Below are 27,807 nucleotides of genomic sequence, written 5' to 3'. Positions count from 1 at the left end.
CAGAAGCAAGAAGGGAAAGGGACCTCTCTCTCATCTGATCAGCCCAATTTCAGTTTTAGTGAAGGGGCAAAAAAAGCACCAGGGAATGCTAGAAAACCTCTAATATATTAAGTCTATAAAAATCCTTGCAGCATCACTAATGTATTCACTCTCACAACCTCTTTCCTATCAGAGGGGTCTCAAAAATCACGTTGCTGGAGCCAACTTAGGTGTAAATTACAGGAGAGCCCACTGGCAGCAGGGATGCCCATTAGCTGAGCAGCCAGGCGAGGAGCAGAGCTGCCCAGTGCCATGGGAGCTTGACACCCACCTGTGCGCTGCATCCAGCCCCATCAGCATCAGGGGGAAGACATTGAAGCTGCTCTCTCCATTAGGCTGCTGGGCAACACGGCCCCTCTCCAGCAGCATGGTCTGGGGAGGGAGCAGAGGCAGGCATGAGCAGCAGCCCCCACCACCCAGTGTGCAGGCAGGGACAGCCCCTCGGTGCAGGCAGGGTGGCTGCTGTGCCAGGGCATCGAGGCACAGAGGGAAGAGAGGAGACGGTGGCACTTGGACAGAGGGAAATGCTACTGGGAGCTGTCAAGGAGGGGCTGGATTGCTCCTTGCAGGGCCACAGCTGGCTTTGCAGGCTGCTCCTCCCATATGGGGCTGTGCACTGCAGGGTGTGCAAGCAAGAGCTGCATCGTGCCCCAGGCATGCATCAAGGGCAATATTTCAGTGCAAGGGTGCAGCACCCACAGTCCCTCCCCACCCCCAGAGGTCTGGGCAATGCGATGGCCCTAGCAAAGGTGCCACAGTCTCTGGATAAGCCATTGCTTGGGCCTGAGACAAGTCTAGACCAGCCCCCAGCCCCGTCAGGGTAGTTCAACACCAGTACTGACATGAGGAATGAGTCTCTGCGGAGCTGGGACCCCCCTGCTGTCTCCCACAAGCATCCCAGGATGGTACTAGTGGTCCAGAGAGTGAATGCTCCCAGGGCACATTCCCGTTCCAGTGCCAGGACAGCCACAGCAGGTATCAGCTCCCTGCTGGTGCCTGGGGCAGCTGTGGGAAGCCCTGGTGGTCCACAAGTAGACACCACCTGAAGCCTTCTCGTCCATCTGTGGACGTCCATCTGTGCCCAGGGGCACAGGCAGCTCTGATGAAAGTACCTTTGCAAAACAGCCCTGATGGTGATAAAAGCCCTCAGAAGTTTCTGCTCAAGGCTGACGTGTAAGGTGCTGCTAATGAGATGCTGAATTATACATTTCCTCATCAACATTTCATACCAGCACTGTTCTGTGCTCCCAGCCAGGGGAGGAGGTGCCGTGCTGCAGGGACCCTACCACGCCGCTAGCAGAGTTCTGCCCAGCTGCAATTTGGGGCACCTTTGGTCCAGGAGGAGAAGCAGAGCAGAGCGTCACTCCTCTCGCTCCCAGCCTGGCAGGGAAGTGGGGCACTGGGGCTGTTTGCCCCCATCCCAAGGATCCCCCAGTTTCTGCCACAGCCCTCCAATCTCACCAGATGAGAGGGCTCATGGGGTACCTGGAGATGAGCAGCTGTTATCTGGCCGGTGGCACTGAAATCCAGCGACAGAACCATGGAGAAGCGTGTGGAGCTGCTGCTGTGGCTGGTGGTCACTGATCCAAAGGCTCCCAGAACTGTGAACATTGCCTGGATCTTCTCCACTGCAAAACCAGCACCGGCAGCCCCGTGAGCCAGCCTGCAGCAGCTGCAGCCCTGCATTGCTCTGCTGTGCACTGTGAGAGAGCCAGACTGCGCCACTGCTGCACCAGCACAGGCTCAGAGCTGCAGACAGGTGCTGGAGGATGCTTCTCCTCCTGGCTGCACCTCTGCCTGCTCCTCCCGGGGGTCTGTCCCAGTGCATGGGGACCTGGGGCACCAGCCGGGCACGGGGTTAGCACCCTGCACCATAGGAACACATGTACATGGGCAGGATGGGGACATGCCAGCCCACCCACACCTCCACCTTGCTCCAGGCTGTTTGCCAGCCCTTTGCAAGACCATGGTGTACCCAGACCTCCGAAATCTAAACCTGCCCTCTAAAGCTACTGATTGCTTAACAGTGCTTCCTCTCACGTCACCAGTAACTTGATCAGATGGGAAAAGTGCTGCCCCAAGCACGCAGTTCCCTTCTGGTGCTTACTCTGGTGTTTATCAAAATAGCAAATCTATTTGGTCTGGGATGGGTAAGCGGCAGCAGCACTCTCAGCCCCACCGCTCACCTGCCCCCTGGGCTGCAGCCCCACCAGCACATGCTGCGCTCACACAGCTGTACCCAGGTGCTTGGGAGCCACCCCAAAGGGGCATGAATCAGACTGGGAACAGGTCAAATGGAGGCAAACAGCCCCACCTTTGCATCTGTGTGCACTCCCCAGCCTGCGCAGACAGTCTCGGTGTGCTGCCTCTGCCCAGCACCAAGCAAACCTCAGCCCCACTGCTGGGGCTCACTGCGTTGCTGCTGGGGCTTGGAGCTCGCAGTGGCCGCTCAGCCCCATACCTGAGACCCTGCCATCCACGCTGCCTGCCATGCCCACCAGGTACTCCAGCGCACTCTGGCAGCATGTGGTCCTCCCAGCCCCGCTGCGCCCCAGGGGCACGATGGCCTGATCCTGCCGCTGCATCAGCAGGTTCCTGTAGGCTCTCTGTGCCACTGAGAAGATGTGTGGGGGCATGCTGTCCCGCTTCCCCTTGAGTGCCTGTGGGCAGGGAGAGAGTGGGGAAGCACATCCCAAAACAGGCTTCTTGTAGAGAAAATCCTAAAGACATCCACGCTCAGGGCCATGGTTTCTCCTCAGGGTGCAGAAGCCCTCAAGATTCCCAGGGGAAGGGGAAATGCCTCCCAGCCCAACCAGCCTAGCCTGACAACACCGGCACCAGAGGGTTGGGGACTGACCCAGGGAACCCGCTGCAGGACCCGCTCCAGCTTGCCTGTGAGCAAGAGCTCTGCCAGGCACCATCCTGGGCACTGCACCCCTGGCCCATTCCCTCCCCAGCCCTGGCACCCCCAGACTGCTCAGGGCGTGCAGTCACAGCAACACAGTGATTTTCTCCAGGAAAACTTCTGTGGTGGGAGCAGTTCCCAGCTGCAAGCCTGCCTGGCCCCAAGTGTCCCCAGCCCTCAGTGTCTTCAGAGCATCCCCAGTCCCTACACCTCTTGCCCCTGAGCACTGCAGGCTCTGAGCTTCTGCAGTCCTGAGTGTCCTCGGAGCATCCCTGGCCCCGAGCATCCCTGGCCCTGCGCGCCCTCAGCCCGAGCCTCCCCCGCGCGCTGTGACGGTCCCACGGTGCCACCTGCCGGCACCGCAGCGCCCGGCGCCCACCGCCACTGTCCCCACGGGGCTGGGTGACCGCTTCCCACGGGAGATGCCAGCCACCCCACGGTCCCCCCTCCCCACGCTCACCTTCCCCGAGCTGCTGCTGGCCATGAAGCCGGGGCTGATGGCCACCAGGCTGAGCCCCGCGTAGGTGCAGGGGAGCCGGGCCCGATAGCGCTGCTGCAGCGTGTTCAGGGCGCTGCACTCGTTGAGGTTGATGAGCGCGGCCAGATCCTCAGCATAATCCAGGCTGGGGGGGTTGGTCTGCAGGAACAGAGCCAGAGCCCCCCCTCGAGCCCTGCCATCGTGGCACGGGCTGTGCCGGACCCCACCGTCACCCTGACACCTTGGGCCCATTCAGCCTGGGCCGACGGCCTGAGCAGCAGGGCTGCCCCGGGTCTAACCCTGCCCGAGCACTGCCACGCACCAGGTGCTGTGGGCAGGGCTCCCGTCCCTGCACAAGCCAAAACCGAGGAGGGGGCTCACCCGCTGCACACTGTCCTCGTCCACCTCGGTGACGCTGCCGTCCGCCTCCCTGCGTACCCTCACCCTCCCGGCTGGCAGCTCGGGTGTCCCCACATCTGGCTTCAGCTGCGTGGCTGCAACGAGAGGCTGGTGTGTCCCTCCAGCATGGCACAGCCGAGGCAGCTCGGGGCAGAGCCGGCTGCAGCATGGGGAGCTGCTGAGGGGACACCCCCAGCCGCAGCCAGGCTGGGGCATGGTGTTGGCACAGCACCCAGCGCCCACCCTGCTCCACACCCACAGCCAGGCTGGAGACACGGCACAGCTTTGGCATTGGAAAGCGAGGGAGAGGAAGGCAAGTTACCCAGGGTGAATCCATCTTGTTGGATAAGCCAGACCTTCTCTGCTTCGTACCAAACGTCCCTCGGAGCCTGTGGGGAGGAGAGAGGGGAATTGTGCAGGAACCAGTGGAAAACTGAGCTGGACAAACTGCGTTTGCCCCATGGACAGCAACACTTCCAGCCAGAACCCCTGCCCCTCCTCTGCCCACTTGGCTGGCCCTGGAGGTCACCTGCCCCCCATCCCCCTGCTGAGCCCACACGAATGGGAAGAGCTGCATGAAACCAGAAAATGGCATCGGTGCTCCAAGGCAAGAGCCCAGCACGTCCGCGGACACATTACCTGGTCCTTGTCCATGCTCTCGCCTGTCTCTTTGCTCTCTCCTGCTGTCTCCTTACCCTCTCCCAGCTCTTCCTTTGCCTTCCCCACCTCCTTTACCGCATCTTCTGACTTTTCTTGGACCCCTCCTGGCTCCCCCTTGAGACCTTCTGACTTGTTTGCAGTTTTTCCAGGCTTTTTGATTTCCCTTGGCTCCTTCTTGCCACCTCCGACATCTTTCTTCATTTTCTCGGGCTCTTTCCTGGCTAGTCCCAGCTCCTTCCTGGCTCTCACCTTGGCTGGGGGCTCCTCGTGCCTCGGGGGTGCCCCCTTCTCCTTCTTGCCACTCTCAGGGCCCGTCCCCTTGGGAACGTCCCCTTCCTTTGCTGGGACTTTGCTGCAGCACTGGGGGCCCTTGTTGGGTGTGGGGGCTAGAGTTGAGGGGCTGCCCCCCAGGAGGGGGTCCTTGGGGCTCTTCTCAGGGCATGATGGCTTTGCTGCCTTGGGAGCCTCCAGGTGAGGGGTCTCCACTGGTTTGGGGGCAGCTGCTGCCAGGCTGGGCACAGGAGATGGGGCTTTGCTGTGGCTGGGCCCTGGTGCTGCTCTCCCAGCTGGTAGCTTCTTGCGTGGGGGGGCTGCAACCCCCTCGCTCCCCTGTCCCTCTGCGTGCAGTCCGTTCTGCAGTGGCTGCTCCTTGCCAGCCACTTCTCCTCCGGCGTCTGGGGCGTCCTTGTCTCGGGCCTCACTGTCCTCCACCACCAGCTGTCAAGCGAAGGAGAGGAGCCGGGTCTGACAGGGACAGGGCAAAGGACCTGACCCCAGCCCTGGCCCCAGGAGCCACAGCCCCAGTGCAGGATGCCCACGTCAAGCACAGCCCAGCAGGACATGGAGCTCCAGCCCCGACCTGCTGGGTCTGGGCACAGCCAGTGGCTGCAGGTGGCTGCCTGGACCTGGCTGCATGGTTGCAGTCAGTGGTGGCATCCTCCTCCTCCTCCTCCTCCCTCCCGCTTGGCCATAGCCTGTCCCTCCGTCCGCTGGGTCCTGGGTCACACTTGGTGCTGTGCCCAGGTGTCCTTCCTCTTCCCTTCCTGCACTGTGAGCTGAACCAGAGAGCCTCACACTCTGCTTAATGACTTGCCTTCTAATTAAGCAAGTCAAGAATGGCAAGTTGCATTGATGAAGTCTCCAGCATTAATTGCTCAAGGCTGGTGGCTGGCCCGGGACACAGCCTGCCACAGCCAACAGCACGCTGCAAGCTCAGGCCTCACCATCCAACCCAGCTCATGCAAAAAAAAAAACCCTCAGGCTCCCGGCTGTGGCCAGTGTGGCAGGGCCCCCGCAGCCCTCCAGGAACCGCTTTGGGCTGGGGGCAGACAGGGACACCTGGCCAGCATCAAGGCAGGATGCCCTGGCGCTGCATGGGACTCATCACCTCTCACCTCCTCTTTCACACTCGTCTTGGTTTCCTTCTTCAGCTTCGCTGCCTTGGCTTCCTTCTCAGTCTCCCGCACGAGCTGCTTGATGAACCCCCCAGGGATGACCGACAGGAGCAGGGGGGGTGTGGATGGGGGTGGCCCCCGGTCCTCGTCCCGTATCTGTTTGCAGGAGCAGAGGCTTGGTTACGGGGCATGGCGCAGGGACAGGAGCCCCGGCAAAGCCAGCCCCGTGGGCACATTAGTGGCATGAGCAGCAGAGCCGAGCACCAGCACCCTGCTCTGCCAGCAGGGCTGGCTGCAGCTGCAGGTATCTTGCAGATTGCTGGTGAGGCCATGGGTGACCCCTGAGCACTCAGCTGGCTCAGGGATGCTGCGATGAGAAGGAGGAGAAGCACCAAGAAAAGCCTGGCAGGGAAGCACCCAGGTTTCTCACGCTGCCAAGGGCTGGAGTCTGTGTGCGCTGCAAGCTCTGCCCAGCACCCAGTAGCTCCAGCATGGCCACGGGAGGAACCGTCCCAGCTGCAGCGAGATAAGAAGCAGCTCCTGGCATCACTGCAGCCATGTGCAGACCAGCGGGTCCCTCCATGCCAGGCCCAAAGCCAAAACCCAGCCCCACTTTTCACAGCTCCCCCAGCAAAGGGCTTTCCCAGCCGCCCCATCGTGCAGCAGCACACGCACCAAACCCTGCAGATTCCCATGAGTTTCATCCCCGCAGGGAACCGCATGCCCCAAACAGCAGCAAAATCACCCAAACCAGAACTTCCAGGCTGCAAAGGTGCTGGAGCTGGCAGGGTGGGACACAGCATGAGCAATATGTGCGGGGCGCTGAGGGGATGCTGACCCCGGAGCCATGCGGCAGGCTGGCTGCGGTGCGTCCCCCCTCCCAGTACCAAGCACCCAGGCAGCCCGAGAGCATCCAGCCCCGAAACACCGCCAGCGCCGCCCTGGACTGAGACTTTCCTTCTGCTCCCAGAGCGCGAGGCGCGAGGAGATGGCCATGCCGGCAGTGAGGTGGGACGGTGCTGTACAGAGAAGCCACAGGGCCGCACTGGGCACATGAGGTGGAGAGAGAGGAGAGAGTTATCCAGGGGCTCCTGCTGGCCCCGGGGCCGTGCCAGGGCTGCACCACCATGACCTTGCCTGGCATCGGCAGCCTGGGCATGCAGGGGACGGGTCCTTTGGCAGTGCTGGGGAGAGCACCAGCCACGAGCAGCCACCTCCAGCCCCCTGGCACAGCACAGCGGAGGGCCAGGGAGCACGGCGACGCGGTGGTACAGGGTGTCGCTGGCACCGGGGAGGTGCTGGGACCCGCTGCCCTGAGCTGGGTGGCACAGGGTGGCCGCGGGAGCCCGCTCGTGCCCCAGTTTGGGCTGACCCTGGCTTCACCTGTTGAGATCATTCATGCACTGAGCAGGTCGGGGCTCGTCTGGCCCTGCCGCTCGCGCCGGCAGCCCCATCTCCTTGTACAGTAAAGGGCAGGGGCGCCGGGAGCGGCCAGGAGCCGGCTGAGGAATGTCACTTGCCTTGTCCGGCGGCAGCCCCGGGTGCCACATGCCTTCCCTCCTGCTGCCCCCATGCTGTCCCCCCAGCCAGGGCCCTGCGGCCGTGGGGGACGAGCCAGGTCCGAGGGGCACAGCCAGAGCCCTGAGCCCAGAAGGTGCCTGCGGTGGCCAACCCATACCTGCCAGCTGGAGCTGGATCCCCAGCCCTGCTCTACATGCAGGGAAACTGAGGCACAGAGGGGGACATGCCTCGACCAAACACGTAGCATGGCACAAAAAAGGGCCGGGGACCACCATCTCCACCACTCCAGCTCACCCCACCCAGCGAGTACGATGTGGCTCCATTTGGGTCTGGGTCTGGTCCCCAGGCAGGAGCCAGCTGGGGACTCTCTCCTGCTGCCACCCAGGACCTGCTGCCACCCCAGTGGATGCCACAAGCCGAGGCCACAGAGGGGTCCCCAGCCACCCTCTCACATGGGGCAGGGAGCACAGTCCACATTCCACAGCAGCCCTCCCGGCACAGAATGGGGGCTTGAAGCCACCCCCCAAAGCTGGGGCTGCCGCCATCGCCATCCATCCCCAACTAAAAATAGCCCTCCCTGCCAAGGGGCCCACGGCCTGACTGCCAGCACACCCAAAAAGCCCCACTGGGACCCTGACCCCAACCCCCCACCCCAGAGCCCCCCCTGGAGTGTCCATACCTGGTGGGGGCTGCGGGCCCACGCCAGCACCGGGCTCTCCGCAGCGAGCAGGGGAGCGAAGGCGGCGGGCGGGCGAGCAGCAGCAGCGGGTCAGCGTGCGCCTCCCCCTGCCACCCCCTGCCGCCGCGGCAGCTGAGGTGACACATGTCATTGCTAAAAATACCCGCGGTGGTGGCACCGGGGCCTCTGCTGGGGAGAGGCAATGGCACCGTGGGGCCCTCCTGTTCCCTGGCCTCTCTGCACTGGGTGGCACACGCGTGTGTCACGTGCCCTCCCCCACACGTGTGTCCATGCCCTCCTCAGCGCACATGCCTGCACCCCGCAGATGCCGGAGAACTGCTGTGGGTTGAGGTGAGCCAGCTCTGGGCACTCTACCACTGCAGGAGGGGACCTCAAGGCTGTCCCCCAGGATTGCGGGTCAGAGCTCCAGCACAGGGGGTTAACCCCGGCTCCCCGCACCAGCCCCAGCCCTGAGATGGGGGGCTGAGCTGGGGAGGGACCCAAAAGCAGTGCTCAAAATAACCTCCCACTGGTGGAAAGAAACAGTCACCGAAGCAATAACGCCAACATGCTCAGCAACCCCAGGCAGGGCGGGTGGGGAGGGAGGGAGGGGGGCAGCCCTGCCTGTCCCTGCCAGCCCCACCCCCCCCTGCAGAGCCCTGCTGGGCACAGAGCATGTGGGGGTGCCATGGGGCTATCACGCGGGGCAGATGGTGACCCACCAGGGACCGCCAGGACCCACGTCCCACCCACCCCAGTGCGACCACCACCAGCACCCAACACCCAGCCAGGGGTGCAGGATGCGGGATGGGACCAAAGACGCCTGCAGAGGTGCAACCCCCCCTCCGCTGCTCCACACCTCCCCAGCGAGCTCCACGGACGTGGCCAGGGCATCAGCACAGGCAGCTGGGACAGCTCTGTTAATAAGAAAGGAAACAGGATTGTTAGTCTGTAGTTGCCTGGCAGGAGCCTTAGGGCTGCCCCCAGCATCTCACCAAACCCCTTTTCCACCTGGGAACAGCGTGAGGACATGTGGTTTCAGATGATCCTTTACATGGTCCCTGTGGGAGCTTGGCTGCTGCGGCACCCCTCAGCTCTGAGTATCAGGGTCCCTCCTGCACTTTTGGAAAGCCAGTTTGTCACCTGTAACACACCTCATGGTCCCTGCTGGGGCCACTTTTTGTGCTGCTCCAGCCCACCGGGCTGCGGATCACCCCCAGGGCCCTCCCCGCCACAGCGGCACCATCCCAGCCGCAGCCGGTGCATCCCACAGCAGCCAGACGTGGTAAAAGCACCAACACCGTGCACGCGAATGGCAGCTTCTCTGGCGGAGTGAAGGGACTTACCTCTGCGGGGGGCAGCGGGGGGCAATGGGGAGCAGGGGCGCATCCAGCACTGCCCAGTCCCGGCAGGCAGCCCGGCACAGCCTCGCCGCAGCGCAGGAAGGGATAGGCGAGACCGCAAGAACCAGGCGGCAGCACACACGCAAAGGACGGTTTTTATTGGGGTTCTTGTCATATGAGAGCAGTCGTACTGACCAACACACAGAAGCAGCTTAGCTGTGCCAAAATAATCCTTTAAAAAAATAATGGCGGGATTAACTAAGTGTGGCACATCAGTCACAAATCGCCAAGGACTGTAAACTCTGAAGATAAGTCTCTGTGAGAAATACTACCGGAACGTGCAGCAGCATACACCGGCACGGGGCACACCCTCCTCTGCACAATAAATATGAAAAGAGCCAAGTACATAAAACAAAGAATGATTCTCATAGATACAATATCTAAAGTTATTTACAGATACTGGCTTTTCTTACCATTAAATTACACATTGAAAACAGGTTCTCTTTCAATATATTTCTTTAAATCACTAGTAGCTATTCATGTGAATCTGCTCCTTAATTTTTTTTTTAAAGGACCAAATGTAGTCACTGAAACAGTGCTCATAAAAGCACCTCTCCTAGGATGCTCTCACTTTATTCTGTTTTTCAGACTTGTTTTTATTTGCCATCTCACCTGCTCTCTGATCTCTCCCTTTCCGTAAGGAAAAGATGGCTGCTACAGCCAGGGAAGCCTCTTTCCAGCCCCGCATCCCGGCAAGCCCCCAGCTCGCCTGCATCCGTCTCCTTTTCCAGCCTGGCAATACACTGAGCTACACAGACCCGGACAAACCCCGACTGTGGATGAACCACCAGCTTTCTGCATCCCTGGGCAGGTTTTCTACCAAAGCCCTGCTTGGGCACGCATCAGGTTTGCGGCACCAGTCTGGGCGCTATCCCTGTCACGGTACAGCAAGGAACCACGACCTCACGGCACCACCGCGGTTTCACACCTGCCGCTGGCCTCCCTCTCCCACTCTCAATGCCACAGCTCACTCCTCAGCTGCAGGAATCAAACACGGTCAGACAGGCGTGAAGAAGGGGAAAATGGAAAACAAGGCAAGAACTAACTACTACAGGGGAAAAGCAGCCACCTCCTCCCCACTTTCGGCAGCATCTCAACAAGAAGATGCGGCTTCAGTGGCACAGCAGGCAAAAGCCAGATTTCACCCTCAAGATATCATTCGGTTAAGCCCCGATGAGCACGTACTTCAAGCTCTGCCACAGTGGAAATTAAAAGCATGTGCTTTACTACCTTGAGTGTTCCTCAGACTGCAGAGGCCGCGATTGCAACTGGAATTATTTTTAGCAACTGAGTTATCTGATGAATTTTGTGCTATTTTTGTACCTTGCTGGGGAAGGGGGTGCCTGGTTTGGTTATCTACAGATGTGCCCAGCAGCAGTTACTTGCAGCGGGGGGCTGCCTCATGAGGTTGCTTCAGCTCGGGGAGCACAGGGTCACCCTCCTGACACCCCCCTGGAGGCACAGTCCCTGCCGGGGTCCTAGGGGTCCCCGCTCCCCTGCTCAGCTGCAGCACGGGGACAAGGAGCACAGCCCTGCGCCGCGGCCGGGCATCTGTCCCAGCTGCCTGGCTCCCCAGTGCTCCGCAGCACACCTCTCCTATCTGCGCAGGCTCCAGCCTATTTTTAAGGACCAAGTAATCACCCTGAAACAGCAAAAATAATTTTCAGTAAATACATTTTTGCCATTATCGATGCCAGGCAGCACACCTCTGCTCTGTACCCGAACCAGCCCAACGTAAGCCACCGCTCCGAGCAGACCCACACCAGGACTCCTCCAGCGCTCAAACTCAGCAGCCCCTCTGGGCTCTCCCTTCCACTTGCTCATTAGCCGTGGAATTAACAAGCTTTGCAAATATCTCAGCTGATGTCTGAGCTTTTTCAAATATCAAGCTGATTCCTTGCCCCAATTTTAAGGTCATTAATTCTCGTTAACCCAGCACAGAGTCATGTGAATAAAAGCTCACTCTCTGGGATGCTGGGGCATAGTGGGGAAATTTAAAGGTATCACATCCAGGGGTTTATTTGCAAGAGTTTTTCAGATGATTCAACATTCACGAGCCACTGCACTCTGGGATGGGCCCGTCTGTACCTGGAAGTCACTACGCTCTAACAGAAGGGTGAGCTGGACAGGCTGATGGGAACTATTTCCACTTTATTATGAAAAACAGAATAAAGCTGACTGATCCTGCTTGAAAGGAGCTGTCATTTCTATACATATACGGAGCAGAAATTCTGTGGAATGTCAGAAGTTGGAGAAACATGTATTTAATAAATAATATAAAATGCTTTTTTGTTAAAATAGAATTCTTGGTTTTATACCTACATAGCATAGCAACCTTTACATAAACAAAATAAAGCTGAGTCTGTGATGATTAGTTTAACAAAAAATAAAAATACAATTTAACAACAGTATTAAAACAGCCAATGTTCAATCCACACAATATGTACACCATGGAATAGAAATCAACAGAAAACAAAAGTAGATTATCTTGAAATTTCTCAGACATTTGGATATACATATGTTCTCTGTATATTTTAGATATTTTCCTTTTTTTACAATATTAAAATTAATACTATGCTTTTTCAAAATACGCTTTTCAGATTTTTTTTAATTTTTAGAATTGACTCATTCCTTATATTAATCAATACAACTAGAATTATTTACTTTCTACTGTACACTTCAAAATAGTCCTTCTTCCATATATATTTAGAGTGTGAGCATTTCAGAGTTAAAGTAACTGTATCATTGCCATCTGCTGTGCGGGGAACAGTGAAACCAGTGTGCGACTGTGGACGTCTGCAGCACGTAGATATGCACATGACATTAAAAAAGAATCTAGTCCTAAAACTGATCAGCTGCCGGGAAAAGAGCAACGCACAGAGCTCCAGGTACTTCACTTTTCATGAGCTAATTTACTGTAAACCTACAAAACGTTAATGCGCAAGTCAGCACAGCCAGCAGGGGCTGGATCCTACTCGTGGTGGCAATGCTGCTGTACCAAATCCACACCTCGAGCCGTTGCGCTGGACATCAACAGCATCCCCTCATACAGGATCACAACTTCGATAAACAGGGGGGGGTTTAGCACCAAATACACCACATTTCGTATTATCTATGCACCAGACTGCAAACACCAGCATGTGTATTAAAACCAAAACCAACCCGATGATCCTATTTCCTTCTTTTTTTCCCCCCACCAGGAGAAGTGGGAGAAGAAATATTTCTGCCGCATTGCTAAAGAAGAGTTGTTGAAATGAAGGAAAATCCAAACGCAACTAAGCTGAGGTATATCTGCCGGAGCTGTGTGCCGTCACCCTTGCTCACTGAGCACCATGCTGTCCCCTCCTGCCAGGGTTCCCATCCGCACAGCCAACTATTATTAGCATGCTCGCTCAGAGTCTTCGTTTTTGAAGCCTAACAGGGGGTAACATACCGGGAACGTCAATGCAAGCTGGATCAGCTCCAGCATTTACACCAGCAGAGCTTATCTCACAGCAGCGGTTTGAGAAGTAACTCATGAGACTGCAGGCGTAGACTTTGCTGGACCAGTGACAAGGCACAAAGCTCAAACACAACTAATACGAAGAAGCTTTTATACTTAGAAAACTGGATAGCCTGCACCTACGTGAAGTTTTTTTTAAAAGATGTTCCTTTAACAGTTTCATGAATTTGCAAAATAATTGCCAAATAAATTTGAATAATAAAAAGTGCCTAACTTCTACCTGCAATGACGTGACATCTCGGCTGACATGGTGTCCAGGGAACACTTTACAGCATCAGCCAAGCCCAGCTCCAAACAGTTCCTCAGTCACACTTGGCTTACAGCAGGAATAACTGGCACTTTGCTTCTCCTTCACCTAAATTTCAACTTACAAAGGTCTGATTTTGGCTAGAATTTTCTGTGTCCCTATTCTTGAAGTGAGACATTAATTTACAGCAACTCCCACCTATCAAAAATGATGCCCTACCTCAGAGCAGCAGGAAAGGAAAAGCTCGCAGCACAGAGCTGCAGCTCTCTGAACAGTCACTGTGATCCCCCCAAGCACAGCTCCTGCAGAAATTACACATCTTTCTACCACCACAGCACTCGCACTTGCTTTCCAGGCCCTAGTCTTAACTGCATTTGTCAGCTCGTAAGTCAGAGACACAGAATAATCAGAAAATAATCCCTGCAGCACTGAGAAGGCATGTGGATGTGTAAGGGGAGTGTTTAATATGGCTCTATCTGGCATGTAATTCTCTGTTTTGAAATTCAGAAACAATTCCCATACACGCTTACATCTTCAGTACGTACAGCTGACTTTTTTTTAAAGGACTTTCAGATAATTTGTTTTAAAGTCTGTGTTTAATCATTCACTCAGCTCTGTTGATGCCTGAAGCTCTAATTTCTTTTATCTTTACTTCCCTGAACATGAAAAAAAAAGAACAGTCCTACAAATGTGGTCAAAATGCGTAAAAGACATTGTGCCTTATGGTTTCTGCATTCAGTAAGATTTTCTTACAGCTGAAGACCTTCATGTAAAATAACACCATCAAGAACCTTTGACCCTTCAAGAAAAAAAAAAAAACAACCTTCAGAGAATCTGGTACCTAAACCAGGGACGATCAGTTTGGAGCAGTATCTAGCATTTTGCTTTGAAGGGCAGAATTCCAGCTTTCCCTCCACACCAGCAGATCCAGTCCCTTCCACACAGAGCCCCGCTTGTTACTGGGACCCCAGCTTTCCCCACACGTACGCGAGTTTTTCGCTACGGTAGTCTCTCTTCCTCTCCTAACAGCGCAGTCACATGCAAGTCACAAATATAAAGCTTTTATAAATTGTTGATAGATCAGTTGAAAAAACCCAAATCTTTTACTATCCCGCTCCCATCTGACACTGGCGAGCGGTGCTGACCGACGGCACAGCTCAGCTGCCATGTACCCCGATGAGGCAATAAGGGCTATCCCAACTCTGTTACACTTCAAAATCTGTGTATTTCTGTAAGTCAATACGCAGCCTTGTTTCATATAAAATCTATGGGTTTGAGGTACAACGTCCCCACTGCAGATCTGTCCCTCCCCTCCTCGCAGACACCAGCGTCCAGAACCTACGGTGTCTGGCGCACCACACCACAAAACTCCACCAACAAGCATTTTGCATAAAAAGCAACTGTGGAAAGTAACTAAGAGAGAAGAATGGAACTGACCGTGAACTAAGAAAGTATGAACAAGTTACACAAGATCTAAGAGTGATCTTTATCACAATCTGAGGGTTTTTTCCAAATCAAGAGGAAAAATCAGAGCATCGCATGGTATTGTAGGAAAAGCTTAACAACATCTACTGCACAGCCAGTGCCAGAAAGATGAGACATCTTCCACTCCAAACATCAGTAAATACCACCACTACTCCTTACAGAGGATGCTGAGATGCTAAACACCACTCACCAGTAAGAATGGCAGAGGAGTTGGTAATCTTCATACAGAATAATTCGAAAAATAAACAGGGGAAAAAAGAAATCATTAAAAGATACCACCTGACTCACACAAGGTATTTTCCAAAATGCATTTTTCTTTTTATGCCACACCAGATAGTAAGACAGAGCTCACACAGTTGTGAAAGCACATGCTATGTAGAGTTAAGCCTTCCCACTTTGAGAAGCAAATACACCTAATTTTATCACAAGTGTGTTCAGGATAAACAAATACTTTCAAAATAGTTTTCCTATTTTTGCCAATCTGTACTTTTCTACAAGGAAACAGGTCTAGAACTCTGTGGTTATCTGTCAGCAACACACGCCAGACAAACCGTGCATGCCAGGTGGGCAGAGCAAGCTGTCAGCACAAATTCTATTCCCGTTTATGCAGATGCAATTCCCATCGTCTTTAGGGACTATGAGAGTCATACCACCGCAGCTGGGCAGAAAACACTCTCTAAGGTGTTTACCAAATCAGGTAAAAAAGCTTAAATTCAGCCCTGACTTATCTCTTACAAAACATCACAATAACCAGGGAAAGGCTGACTTCACGTGCTTAAAGTTGTCTAACAGTTAAGAGATTGTATCTTTACTTTAGCAAGGGCTTCCACATGATGTGACTGCTGTCTCAAGTAGAACTAATACAAATCTGGCATCTGAACAGCTCATTTCGTCAGTTCCATCCTCAGTATTTTTGGATGGTTTTCAGTGTGGACAGTTTGAACTCTCTAGAAAAGAAAATTAAAAACCGTTTTGCAAGCCGAGCCACGTGGTGTGTGTGCATGAAACTCCTGAGCTGAGCTACAATGAAAGTCTGGGGTATCTATGCTATGAGAACACACCTGCTTAATGGTTTTATGTACAGCAGAGAAGGATCCACAAGTCCCGTAACTGAAGAGTGATCCAGAATACGTACCAAGGTACCCAGACATTTTAACCCAGTACATGCACTAGAATGCATTGGATTTGAATAATTTCTTTTTAATTTTTAAAAAGTGCTGTTGACCTGAAATGGAAAAGTACTGTCTTTATGTTCACTGTAAACTTTTCAAAAGGAATCTGCTCTTTAAAAACTGTGCTAAAATAGTCAATTTATACAACAGAGCACTAGATGAAGCTACCATAAATTCCTCTTCACCAATTATTACTCTACTGTGTCAGTTATAGTACTGCATATACGTAGAAGAAGCAAAACGGTGGTAGCTACTATTAGTGAGTACAACAAACCAAGTGAATAATTTGAGTTCAATGTTTCCATGAAGTAGCAGTAACATTTAAACCACAGGACAGTTAGAATTCAGTACTTTGAAGTGCATAAGAGTCACACTGTTGACCATCAGCAGTACGGAGAAAGGTTATTATCAAGTCAGCAGTAATGGTTGGAAAGAACATGGCAACACGACAGATTAAAGGTTATCCAACATGGCAAGTCTGCAGCTCCTTCCAAGTTGAGGGGTTTCTCGGTATCGCACACAGAAGTGTCATCCTAGCCAGCAGTAACCATTTCAGTCTCCAGGCTTGGCACACACCAAACAAGGGTATTGCAGAGAAAGCAGGACCTTCCTTCCATCAGTAGTTCTAGAGTAACGGACCACATTTTAGACACCTCCGGGGTGTGGGAATGCATGGGAGCAATATGCAGCCTCTGCGCTTGGTAATTTCCACCACTGCTAGGAGCATGAATTCACTTGCCACTGTTCCAGTCTTCGCAACCTCCAGAGACAGAGTTCTGACATTATCCCACGCTGTAAACATCTGTTCTTCCTCTTCTAAGCACATCCCACGTCCAGGATTGCACAAAGTAATTCGTAAGGATTCTGTGAAACTCAGCATGTTCACCAAGTAGCTTTCCCTAAGTGAACTCCATTCTCTGTGTCTCCTACAGACCATTGCTATTCCTGTGGCTGAGTGGTGGTTTTGAAAGCTCTACAACTGTTGAGCGAGATTTATTGAGAAACTTTGGAGCTCGACGCAGCAACCTCTGTGCCTCAGTAAAAGCTTCTGTCAGCTCTTTTTTCCACTGAACAAATTCTGGGTCACTCTGAAAGAGATACAGAAGTAGTTTGGCACTTCATAGTAAACTGCCAATACCCTCTTCTCTCTTAGATAGCGCTTTAAGCAACTTATTTTAACTTTCCGAAGCAATGAGTAACTTTGGATATTGAAAATGTACGGCCCTCTGCTTCTCCATCACCCTGCTGAAGCCAGGCAAGGCAGCAGCAACTACAGCCGGTCAAAATATTCTGAGGGCTTGTGCGCTTCCTCCCTTGCAAACGCATCGGCTACCACCAGCTACTGCAGCGAGCCACATGCCAACAAGGCCTTCGAAGCCCACGCAGGCTGACAAGTTTCTTTAGCTATTTATTAAACTGAACCCACTTTGGCCCAAATACCATTGAAATCCATGACAGAAACTGGCATAGCTGCAGGTTTCCTACTTGCAGAATTTGTGTGTGATAAAAACTTCCCGGTTTTGCTTAGATTCAGCTTTCCTTCATAAAGCACCCTTAGTTAACGCATAATGGGAGGGCCTGAAAAACTTTTCCATTGTTTTATCATATGCAAAACAACCTGATTAAGAGTTACGGAAAAACAAGCGCCTCACCTCACACTGTAGGACAAACTGTTTTCCTCCTTTAATTCTCAGTAAGATACATTTCTTGTCTTTAATTTGTGTTTCTTCAACAGATACTATTTGTTCCATTGTCAGCAGGTTTTGCTGTAGCATTTGCAAAAAAGCAGAGAGATGATGCAAAAAAACCTGTTGCCCATCAAATACAGCCACTACCTAATTTTTCTGGACTAGTCACATAAATCAAGTTATGAACAGTAATAGTCATTACACAAACTTTTCTTTATTTCTGAAGACTGCGTCATGAACTAAAGATAGATTATAAGGTAAGAGAGAAATTGAGCAAGGGGCTTGGTTGCTTCAACAGAGACAACAAAACATAAGCTAAGCAAGCCAGTAATGACAGCATGAAACAAGAATCTACAAGTAGGTGTGTCTACAAACAAAATATTCGCTATCTTCCCTCAAGAGAGGTGCACATAATTTTATATTTTTTCCACGTATTACTGCTGCTAAAAAAATAAAAAGGACAATCTTACTATTTCAACAAGCTGAAAGGGAATATTTAAGTACTATATACTCACAAAGAAGCAAACATACACAACAGTCTGCAGAAAATCTTTCCCTATAGACTGTAAGAGGACAACAACGTTTTGAAATTCCAAAACCTTATTTAACTAAGTATACAAATGATCTGCCTAGCACGTGATCACAGCTGGACTAAACTAAAGTTACTATAGCATTTTCTTTAAAATAAAATGCTATAGCACTTATGACCTTACCAGTTTATGTTTTTTTGTATAAATAGTCCAGAGGTCCTAAATGAAAAACAGCACCATGAACTACCAAATTCCTTTAAAAACATAACAAAACAAAGTAAACAGGTTTCTCAAGTCAACTTTATGTTTCATCAGTGCAGCATAGCTACCCATTAACTAAAGCAATACTCAAGGTAAGTTACTCAAATCTACTGGTCATTTACTCGGACAAATCTTTATTTCCACGGGAGGTACGTCCGAGTACGAGTTCTCAGATTTGCCTCAACGTCCACCTGCCTTTCACGCCCCTGAAAGCTCTGCTCTCGGGATTAACCTCACTTACCCGGGACTCTCCTTCCCCTCGCCATTCAAGCCGGTTTGGGAAGAGGTAAAAGTAGCGACGCTGCCACTGAGTCAAGAATGGGTTCCCCAATTTCAGCATGTATCCGTGCATAATACAATCCTTCCCAAGTGCATAATCTATAACAAGAGGAAACATTAGTATGGAAAACAAGGTTCTGCCTAAAAGCATTCTGCGAATGTGCTGTGTTGAGCAGGGACACAGCCCTGAACACAACGTGACTCCGCGTTGCCCTCCCCAGGCTTGCAACAGTGCTTCTATGTGCACAGGCACAGGTAGACCCAATTCTGCCTTAATGACATGAACTCATGTGGCTGCAGTGGAGTAACCAAGAACAGAATTTGGTTCTTAAAAAAGCTATCTAATTAACTATTAAAAGACACATATGTTGCTATCCCAAAGTTCAGAGTTTGTGATGCAACATCCTTGTGCAAACAAGTGAAGTTTGCTGCAAATGACCTCCCGCTTTCTTTCTCAGCTTCGTCACGAAATCAAATCCCCCATGTACTTTTCTGAGCATACACAGTAAACAAAAACAATGAAAGGCTGTACACGATAATCTTTAAAAGAGAGTACGAGTACAAAAGGTTTTCCATAACATTATGTCATCATACAGCATTTCAAAACATTAAGAAACACGATACTGACTAAATGAATTCTAACAATTACTGGTGAATGACAGTAATATGAGAGTCTGTTGTGTGAAGCTTCAAACACATGAATTACTATCTAGCAGCAAAAGATGGAGAGAAGTGTATTTGACAGATTACCTTCCTCGTGGCCAAGCTGCTTATTTTTAGCCCTTTTTCTGGCCTCAATTTTATCTGTGTCTGCATTTACTGCATCATAAACAGTTTCTGCTACTTCTTGCTGCCAACGCTCCGATATTACCAGAGGGAAGTTCTTATATAATTCCTGGTCACTATCAAGCAACTTGCAAGAGAAAAACAACATAAAACCCCAACATTTTAATAACTTGTACTGTTCTTATCCCCCATAGTTAATAGTTACCCATGTAACAGTATTATTTTAAAAGATGTATTGAACTCCAACCTTACCAGAACAAACAGGTGCAAACAATAGAAAACACAGATACTACCTGAAGCAAAGATATTCATTTATATACAGAGAACAGGCCACCTGTTCAAAACTTGTTTGATGGCTCTAAAATCCTTAATCAGCATTGTCTCATAATGTTCTCTAGATTTGACATTTAAATAATTACTTAAATGTAAGCAGCAGTATTCCTAACTTTGTTGCATAAAAGCTTCCTCAGCGCAAAAATTCCATTAATAAATGAAAAGATACTTTTTATACAATGCCTTCCATGTTTCCACAGCTTAATTTTACATTCTTTAATAATTAACCTTCAAAATTCAGCAGTGCATGCTGCAGACCTGATTTTCCTGTTATATTGATTCTTTCCTCCCTTAAATGCTTAACTATAGTACTTAAATTGAACTGCACTGAAGGGAACTAAAATGACTGGATCTTCAGGGCAGGACTGTTTGTTGCTTGACGCAACTGCATTCTGGATTTAGCCACAGGGCACTTTGTTTTCCCTATAAAATTATTAAAGGTTTTCATTTGGAGATCAGTTGAAACTCCCTACGGCCAGCCCTCAGTTGCTTCAATTTCTGTCCATCAGTAGAAAAACTAGGGCTTTATTTCTGGCAACAAGACCAAGCAGCATCCTTTGCCCAGCTGGCAGAGCTGCCCCAGGGGAAGGCAGATCCCAGCCAGGGCGCACGCTGGGCAAGCCCAGCAGCTCCGGCAGCTGCAGGAGCGGGGCAGGAGAGCCTGGCTTAATTCTCCTGCAGCCAGGCCAGACACTCCTGGAACAGACATTCTGCTCCTTCTCAGAGATCCACAGTCGTATCACAGTAGGAAAACCCATGGTGGATCTGAAGGCAGAAGACATCTCTGCAATTCTGTACAGGTGGCTTACAGGGACTCCTCATGGCATCGAGTAAGGGGAAAGCCACGGCCATCCACTGCTGGCTTTCCAGTTCATAACCTCAAGAAACACACGTTCACCTCAGTGTCACAGGACACTGCACTATAAATATAATCCACAGGGGCCACGGAGGAGAGCAAGGCACTCAAAACTGGCATCCTCACGGGCAGGGACATCTCCTGACACCTTAATGGAAGCTCCGACTGCAGCTGACTCAGAGGCACAAATTATTCAGTCCCTTGTAAAAGACTGTGACATCTCAGCGAAAGTACAGAGCGAAGAAGCTGTACATGATATCCCTCACTGACTCATGACTTAGAATAAATTTATCTTATAGGCAGCCTGAACAAAGATGGCCTGGAAGTGATCCGGCTATACGATTTACAGGCCTTGCTGAGAACATCTGATCCCCTCACTAAATACAAAGACCACCTGGGATCTCCACATAAAATGTTCCTCTTAATTATGGCATTCCAGAATTGCAGGGAACTGGAATCCTGTTAGACTAACACTGACACTGAAGATGCAGATTTTCTTGGATAAAGAACATCTTGGGTTCTCTGCATTTCTCTTTAAACATGTAAAATCTTTTCTGTGCCAACTTCTGTAATTACAGCAGGTGACACTGACAGATAAGATTGTTTTTAGGCACAGTGAGCACTTAACATTTTTTTTTTTGCTTATAAAGTTGAGAGCAATTAGCTTCTCTCTTGACTTACTTCTGCAATAACAAGAATAAAGTCTGATCTACTGAAGAACTGTACGATACAAATAACAAACGGGACAGACCCAAGACAGGCACCGATTCCCCTGTTGTGTCAAAGTGCCAGGGAGGCTTCAGAAGAGGGGATGTATACGCAGGGTACGTCACACCACTTCCATGCAAGTCAGAAATGGGCTGGGAGCTTTTACTTCTCACTTTTTCATTTACATTGTTTTCATTAGATTTTGCATAATACCAGAAGGTGAAAGTTTCTTTTAACACTTTTCTAACTTACAAGGTTGCTACTATTAATATAAAGTTTGTCCTTTTTAAGAGTGAGGTAACACTTTTAAAATAAGGTGTAGTTCCATTTATCCAAGCTACCAGAAATAAATTACAATTTTTAAAACTACAAACCATTAAGTATTCTTGAAAATATGAGCATTTCCCAAAAGCTGTCTGACCATTTGAAATATTTGCTTTATCATAGAAAACTTTTGATAGGAAGGTAGATTTCAGTCAGTCTAAAAAATAAAACATAAGGATTTGGCAAGCAGCAACAAACCAGCCACTGGCCCAAGCTACCTCTTTCATAACAGCGTGGATTAAGTTTCCAAACTTGAAAGCAATTCCTTGCACATTCAGTAGCCCCTGAGGCAAAGGAATGGCATGTGCACATGAAAAGTTCAGCACAGCAGTCACAGTGCCATTTTCCACCTATCATTTAAACTTGTATACCTTAATGCCTTTAGTGTCCTCTTCATCAAATGACCCAATATCAAAAGCATCTGCTGCATTTACTTCTCCCCGGGGAGGAATAAGTGGTGGAGGATACTAGAAATTAAAAGCAGCATAATTAAAGACAAATTAATGGACGTGTATTTAAATCCATTCTGTGGATATAATCAGCCTCTCTGTTTTTTGCACAAATTACACCAGACTAAGTCCCTTGAAATCAAACTTCAGTGCAAAGCTGTTCTCTGTCCCCCACTCCTTCAATAAATGCTCCCCCACAAATCTGGGGGAAAAAACCCTACAGTTTAGAGACAGCTAAGCAGAAGAAACCATGCAGTTGTATGACCCTGAAAAAATAATAATTTAGTACTACCCATCAGGAAAACTTGCAGTAATGAATATACAGCAGTTTTCATCAACAGTCCTCCACGTATTTGTGCAAGTAAATACCTGTGCTGGGGACCGGAACCCTGAAGTTTTTTGTCCATTACCCATCTAGGCTTATTTTCCTTTTACTGCTTTACTAAGTTAGCGAGGGTCACTATCTTAATCCTTTACCTTCTGTAAATAGACTTGCTGCCAATCAATGCCTTTGAAGAATGGATGTTCTTTTACTTCTTGTGCACTGCAAAAGAGAAGTAACTGAAGTCAACAAGCTGAAGGGGTTTTTCAAATGTATTGGAGAAATATAAAGCCTTCAAAGGTCACGTTTCTGTCCCTTGAAAACATCCGTGAAATGCTCTTTTTCTCATCGTGGGGGGCAGGGGGGGGAGAAGTCTTCTTAAGTAAACAAGAGAAGAGAATACTTTCATGTGGAAACACTAGAAATAGTGCTGTAGGTCTGGCAGGCAATCACTCTTGTTTTGCTATGGTATTCCATCATTTCAAACAACAAACAATGCTTGTCTGTTGTCAGATTTCATACACTACTTTTAAGTAACGAGCTTACTCCACACCATTTCCTATTATACATATTTTATGGCAAAACAAGCAATTACTCGATAGGCCCAAGGCTCAAAAACAATCTCAGGTCATTATCATAGAGGGCTCCATGATAAAAAAGCCCTCTGAACATCTCACTAGAATTAGAGCCAGCCCAAGTCTCACGTGTGACTGTCAATTAACTGTTGCCACATATTGCCAATGGTTTCTCAACAGTTATTTACTCCTCTCACGGTTTTCTCTCCCAGTCTCATGGGAGGCACACACTGGCTTCTGAACAGGTGATAACAGCAATCTCAGCCAGCAGCCAGAAGCAAGGTAAGCTTGGCAGGAGCAAGCAGTGTTTTGTAGTCAATGAACAAAAAACCACCACTTTCTTTAGCATCATGAAATGAAACTGGCACATCTGAAAACAGAGGCAACCCAAAATGAAGCAAGTATTCACAGCTTTCTGTGCTTGGTGGTTCTAGGATTGGGGGTTTTTGTCTGTCATTTGCTCGTATCATTACAGATACAATACAAGCAATAAATTTTAATGATAGGGATGTCAGAGTCAAGTAATATGACTTCATCGCAAAACAGATCAGGCAAAAACATAAAAACAAGACAGGGATGAAAAGTATGAACACCACTCAACATAAGCCTGACTGTGGAGAACTCGGGGGAAGTCTTTAACAAACATAAATTGTCCAAAAATTTGTCCAAACCAAAAGGAAGCTGAAATATAATACCATGCAAAAGCAATTTTTAATGTTCTCTTTCCAAAATTAAAATAATCACAACAGGAGGCAGGTTTTTACTTGAAATGAATTCATTCATTTACAGAGAAGTGGAAATTTTTAAAGGCAGTGGTCCAAGGAGAAGATAACACCTACCTTCTTCCTTGGCATCCAAGTCTCTTGCTAACATCCCGTTGCAGGAGCCCTTCCAAAAGGGACTTCAGTTCAGGAGAAAATGAATCTGGTAGCTCCACATTCTATGAAAAAAGTAGTATAAAAAGAGACATTTAATTATAGAAGTAGCATGATCTGCTTTCCCCGCACAGAAAAGCAGCTTTTCTTTGATAGTGTTTGTAAACAACCCTCCCATGTGTAAATACAGCTTTCTCAGCAAGCAGGCTATGGAGTTCCAGTTTTTAGAGGAAATGGGAGTTTACTCAACAAGAGGAATGTAACTGCAACTGTCACCAGGATCCTTACCACGGTGAGCGTCATCCGGTCGATCTCATGCTTATCTTTGGTTTTGTGCTGTCTGAAAGGACTGTGACTGTAGAAATAAGAAAATGCACTAATAAATGTAATGCCATAACATATCAGTTTACTTCAGCTGTGGCAACCCCAGGAAAGAGTTTAGCATTCTCCTAGTCCCATGCTTCCACCTCATCAATCCTGTCCTGCAGAAGAATACAACAAGTAGTAAAATATTTAGCATTCACAACAAAAAATGAGACTTCACACACTAGCATACTGTGGCTACTCACTACCTCAAAAGTGTCAATGTTCAATCTCTCGCAACTTTGCTCTCTTTTGGTACTACAAAGACCTGCACTGCTTTGCAAGAAACTTTATCCTTTCTGTTCTCAGTGTAATTGCATGTGGTGAACATAAAAATCAAATTCAGAGGAAAGTAACCATTCAATTTCTTTAAAGACTACACACAGACATCCCTGAGGATTACCAAACTCTGGGAAATCTGACCTAGTTAGTCCATATAAAGGCAGGCAGAAGGTTAGTTAATTCTTAAATGCAGTGATCCGTCCTTCAAGATGGTGTTTCAAATACCTTACTCATTACATCTATGCCTCCCAAAACCCAGAAACATTTCATCTAACAAGAAAATCCTGAACAGCTATCACAACACAGATATTTACAAATATTGACCTATATATGGAAACTGAGTACACCCACAGAACTTACCTCTCATCAATATGGAAAGAATAAAGGAAGACCTTCAAGTAAGGAGATGAAACAGAAGGTAATCACAGATACCACAGCATTAGTGACTGGGAAAATATTTGATGATATCTGGTAAATTATCAGCTTTAAACCCTTTCCTGCTTTATAAGTGGTTTGAGTTTGAATTTCTCCTTTTAGCTACAGAAGACCTTAGAATATCACAGATTTATTATGTAGTACTTAAACGGCAGCATTAAAGAAAGCAGAAACATTTTAGTATGAGATTTTTTAAAATTCGATTTAGAATATATTCCCTGTTTCTTAAGTTTTCTTCAAAACCTTGAGGGTACAATATTTTTCAACATTACAATGTTATTTACTTATAAATACATTAATTAGCTATTATAAAACATTTTGTCTTGCCACATGGCAGTGTGTACTACCTGGTTTCAACTGGGGACCTGCTACTCAAGAGTTATTTCCCCTTTACCCTCAAAAACTTTCCTCATTAATGGATCTGATGGAGAGACCAGGATTTCCTTTTTTCTGTTTTTAAGCATGATAGGTAAGAAGGCAAAAGTAAGTGTCTAACATACAGCCTCGCGTACTTTGACTACAAGGTTCTGAATAGATCAGGGAAGCAAATGACTCACTGGGGACTTATGGGCAGATTTTATGCCAGACTAAATTTACTAAACACCAAGAAATGGCACCATGTGCCCAACCCTTGTTTTGGGATGTGAGTTGTTTAATTGGCTTCAGAACATATGAGGAAGGATAGTGCACAATGAATAATGCTCTGGCTTCTGGCCGACCACTGATACCACCCCACAGATCTCTGTCGGGAAGAATCACAGCCCGTAAAGACTGAGATCTCCCCACCCCACAAGCCTGAGTTTCCATGGTAAATGGGATCATTTGCCCCTAGGTGCTAGTTCTTCCATCACACAACTTCAATCCTGTGAAGGAAGAACGACACCAGAGTCAGTCAGATGCGCTACTCCTCTGTGCCCAAGTGACTCAAAAGGAAAAGGCCTCAAAAGAAAAGACGAGGAGCCCGCAGTGGCCCTGCGTATGAAAGATGCTCTCCCTCCTCCCAGCAAACCCAGACCACCATGTTTCAGAATTCTTCCATGAGTGATTAGAGAGACAGAGTACTGCTCAGCTGCATGATGCTGTCTGTACTAACAAATACTTCTCTTTGGCAATTTAAACAGGGTTTCTTTCCTTATTTGCACACTCATATTTGATCTATTTTGTGAACAATTAATGTTAAATTGATATAGCTCTGTATCTCAATTCAGAAGTCGCACGCTTACCTTCCTTTGCACAGTGTCTGGGATAGAGGTAAGAGCTTAAAATTAGTTATGTACAAGGACACAGGATGATCTGACTAACGATCAGTCTTTACAGAGAATCACTCCGAAAATATTAGGTTTCTTCTGTATTGCCATTAACAACGAGGATGCTATTTTCAACAAACACTTGCCAAGTCAGTGCTTACTGACTGATTAAACCCGTAATATTAATAAATTCTATCTAGCCACATAAGTTTACTGAGAGGGCAAATTACAGCTGACAAAGCTGTAATTAGTATATACTTTTGTACACCCATACGATAACAGGCCAGATTCAGCAAATGCAAGCACCCACACATCATAACTTACACAAAGACTACAGAAGGGAAGACTGAGTATTGTGTAAAAAGGGAACAATGCAGCAGAGAGTTTCACCAGAACAGCAGGTCTTTAGCACAAAATGCAAGTCCGTAATTTAACAGGACTGCTAGTGTATTTAAGCAATGAATAACATTGTATCATTTAAAAGACTAACAGTTGCCAAGGGATGAGTAAATTGCCTATAGGTATAAGTCAAAAGAGTGGCTAGGGCATCTGCTTTCCTCACTGCCCCACACCTGTACCTACTAAAGGAAGCAGGGTTTTTGTTTTATTTGTTTTGGAAGCAAAAAGAGCCTGTTTTAGTCTCACGTGCAGATGGGTCTATATCACAGAGATGGCAGTAAGATAGCATTGTAGATAATATGCAGTATGTTACATATTAGGTGTTTCAAACGACAGACAATGATGAGGCCCAGCCTAAAAAAAAAAGGCACATGGGACATAAAACTTCACTCACCCTCTTAGAAGCTTGAAAAGCATGCAGCCTAATGAGAACCAGTCTGCACTGCTGTCGTATGCTGTTCCCTTCTGGAGCACCTCAGGAGCCATGTATCCATGGGTACCGCTGAGAAGCAGAAAAGGACAAAATCTTGGTTACAACCAGAACTATCGTTGAAAGAAATAAATAATAATTAAAAATCAATTTTCTCAATACGACAACCTAATTTAAAAATAATTAATTTTGAACATAATTTTATTTTGCTTTTTCTTTGGCCACACACACACACACATTTTTGTTTGTGTCTATCTACTGAGAAGATACCTTAAAACATGAACAACAGAAATGCTTAAGAAAAATGAAGCAGCTACAGCGAGACTTAGCAGAATCAGTACAGGGGTCAGCAAGGAGCCTTCTGCCTAAGAGCGAAAGGCAAGAGAGGTGGAAAGGTTGTGTATTCTGTCCGCTCCGCTTACAGGAAAGACAGACACCAGGACACAGTCAGGGCTCCTGCTATTACAAGGCCAGATCTCTCCAGCCCTGGGACCTGCAAAACCGAGACCTGCTCCCACCCACCACCCCAGGAACAGGGCGAGCACAGCTGGCTCATGCTCTCATGATGTACTTCATGTGTCTCCTTCCAGCTAACATGTGCCAGATTTAACAACAGGACACCTCCAGAAGTCATCACTGGTCACCAACAGAAAGTAGTCACCACATACTGCTTTTACCCTTGATATAATTGGAACATACGAACTTTTTCCTGAAGCTTTCCTTTTTGCGTAAATTCTGAGATTAGATCAGGGCAAATGAGGATCTGAGAATAAAATGTGCC

The 27,807-nt window shown here is 48.8% G+C and overlaps 2 protein-coding genes across 4 annotated transcripts in view; both read right to left on the bottom strand.

The window, feature by feature from the left end:
• MYO18B (myosin XVIIIB) overlaps nucleotides 1-6,027 on the bottom strand; it is a 74,234-nt gene extending 68,207 nt beyond the window's left edge. Inside the window, exons 1-8 of the mRNA XM_037375271.1 lie at nucleotides 5,876-6,027; nucleotides 4,461-5,198; nucleotides 4,144-4,210; nucleotides 3,804-3,916; nucleotides 3,405-3,581; nucleotides 2,501-2,699; nucleotides 1,525-1,667; nucleotides 311-411 (exon numbers count right to left, since the gene is read on the bottom strand). Of these exons, the coding sequence (XP_037231168.1) occupies nucleotides 311-411; nucleotides 1,525-1,667; nucleotides 2,501-2,699; nucleotides 3,405-3,581; nucleotides 3,804-3,916; nucleotides 4,144-4,210; nucleotides 4,461-4,682 (1,022 nt within the window). The 5' untranslated portion in view covers nucleotides 4,683-5,198; nucleotides 5,876-6,027. The remainder of the gene's footprint in view (nucleotides 1-310; nucleotides 412-1,524; nucleotides 1,668-2,500; nucleotides 2,700-3,404; nucleotides 3,582-3,803; nucleotides 3,917-4,143; nucleotides 4,211-4,460; nucleotides 5,199-5,875) is intronic.
• Nucleotides 6,028-9,555: 3,528 nt separating this feature from the next.
• GRK3 (G protein-coupled receptor kinase 3) overlaps nucleotides 9,556-27,807 on the bottom strand; it is a 76,491-nt gene continuing 58,239 nt past the window's right edge. The window contains exons 13-22 of one of the 3 annotated variants that reach the window (XM_037375268.1): nucleotides 26,991-27,098; nucleotides 24,159-24,225; nucleotides 23,835-23,935; nucleotides 22,576-22,642; nucleotides 22,021-22,116; nucleotides 19,393-19,555; nucleotides 18,605-18,741; nucleotides 18,286-18,321; nucleotides 17,537-17,650; nucleotides 9,556-16,972 (exon numbers count right to left, since the gene is read on the bottom strand). In XM_037375268.1, coding sequence (XP_037231165.1) covers nucleotides 16,811-16,972; nucleotides 17,537-17,650; nucleotides 18,286-18,321; nucleotides 18,605-18,741; nucleotides 19,393-19,555; nucleotides 22,021-22,116; nucleotides 22,576-22,642; nucleotides 23,835-23,935; nucleotides 24,159-24,225; nucleotides 26,991-27,098 — 1,051 coding nt within the window. In that variant the 3' untranslated portion in view covers nucleotides 9,556-16,810. The remainder of the gene's footprint in view (nucleotides 16,973-17,536; nucleotides 17,651-18,285; nucleotides 18,322-18,604; nucleotides 18,742-19,392; nucleotides 19,556-22,020; nucleotides 22,117-22,575; nucleotides 22,643-23,834; nucleotides 23,936-24,158; nucleotides 24,226-26,990; nucleotides 27,099-27,807) is intronic. The other 2 variants (XM_037375269.1, XM_037375270.1) reach the window with 2 other exon arrangements.

This window comes from Falco rusticolus, chromosome 1, assembly GCF_015220075.1.
Source record: "Falco rusticolus isolate bFalRus1 chromosome 1, bFalRus1.pri, whole genome shotgun sequence".
Taxonomy (NCBI): Eukaryota; Metazoa; Chordata; class Aves; order Falconiformes; family Falconidae; genus Falco; species Falco rusticolus.
This window is presented reverse-complemented; position numbering and strand designations above follow the sequence as displayed.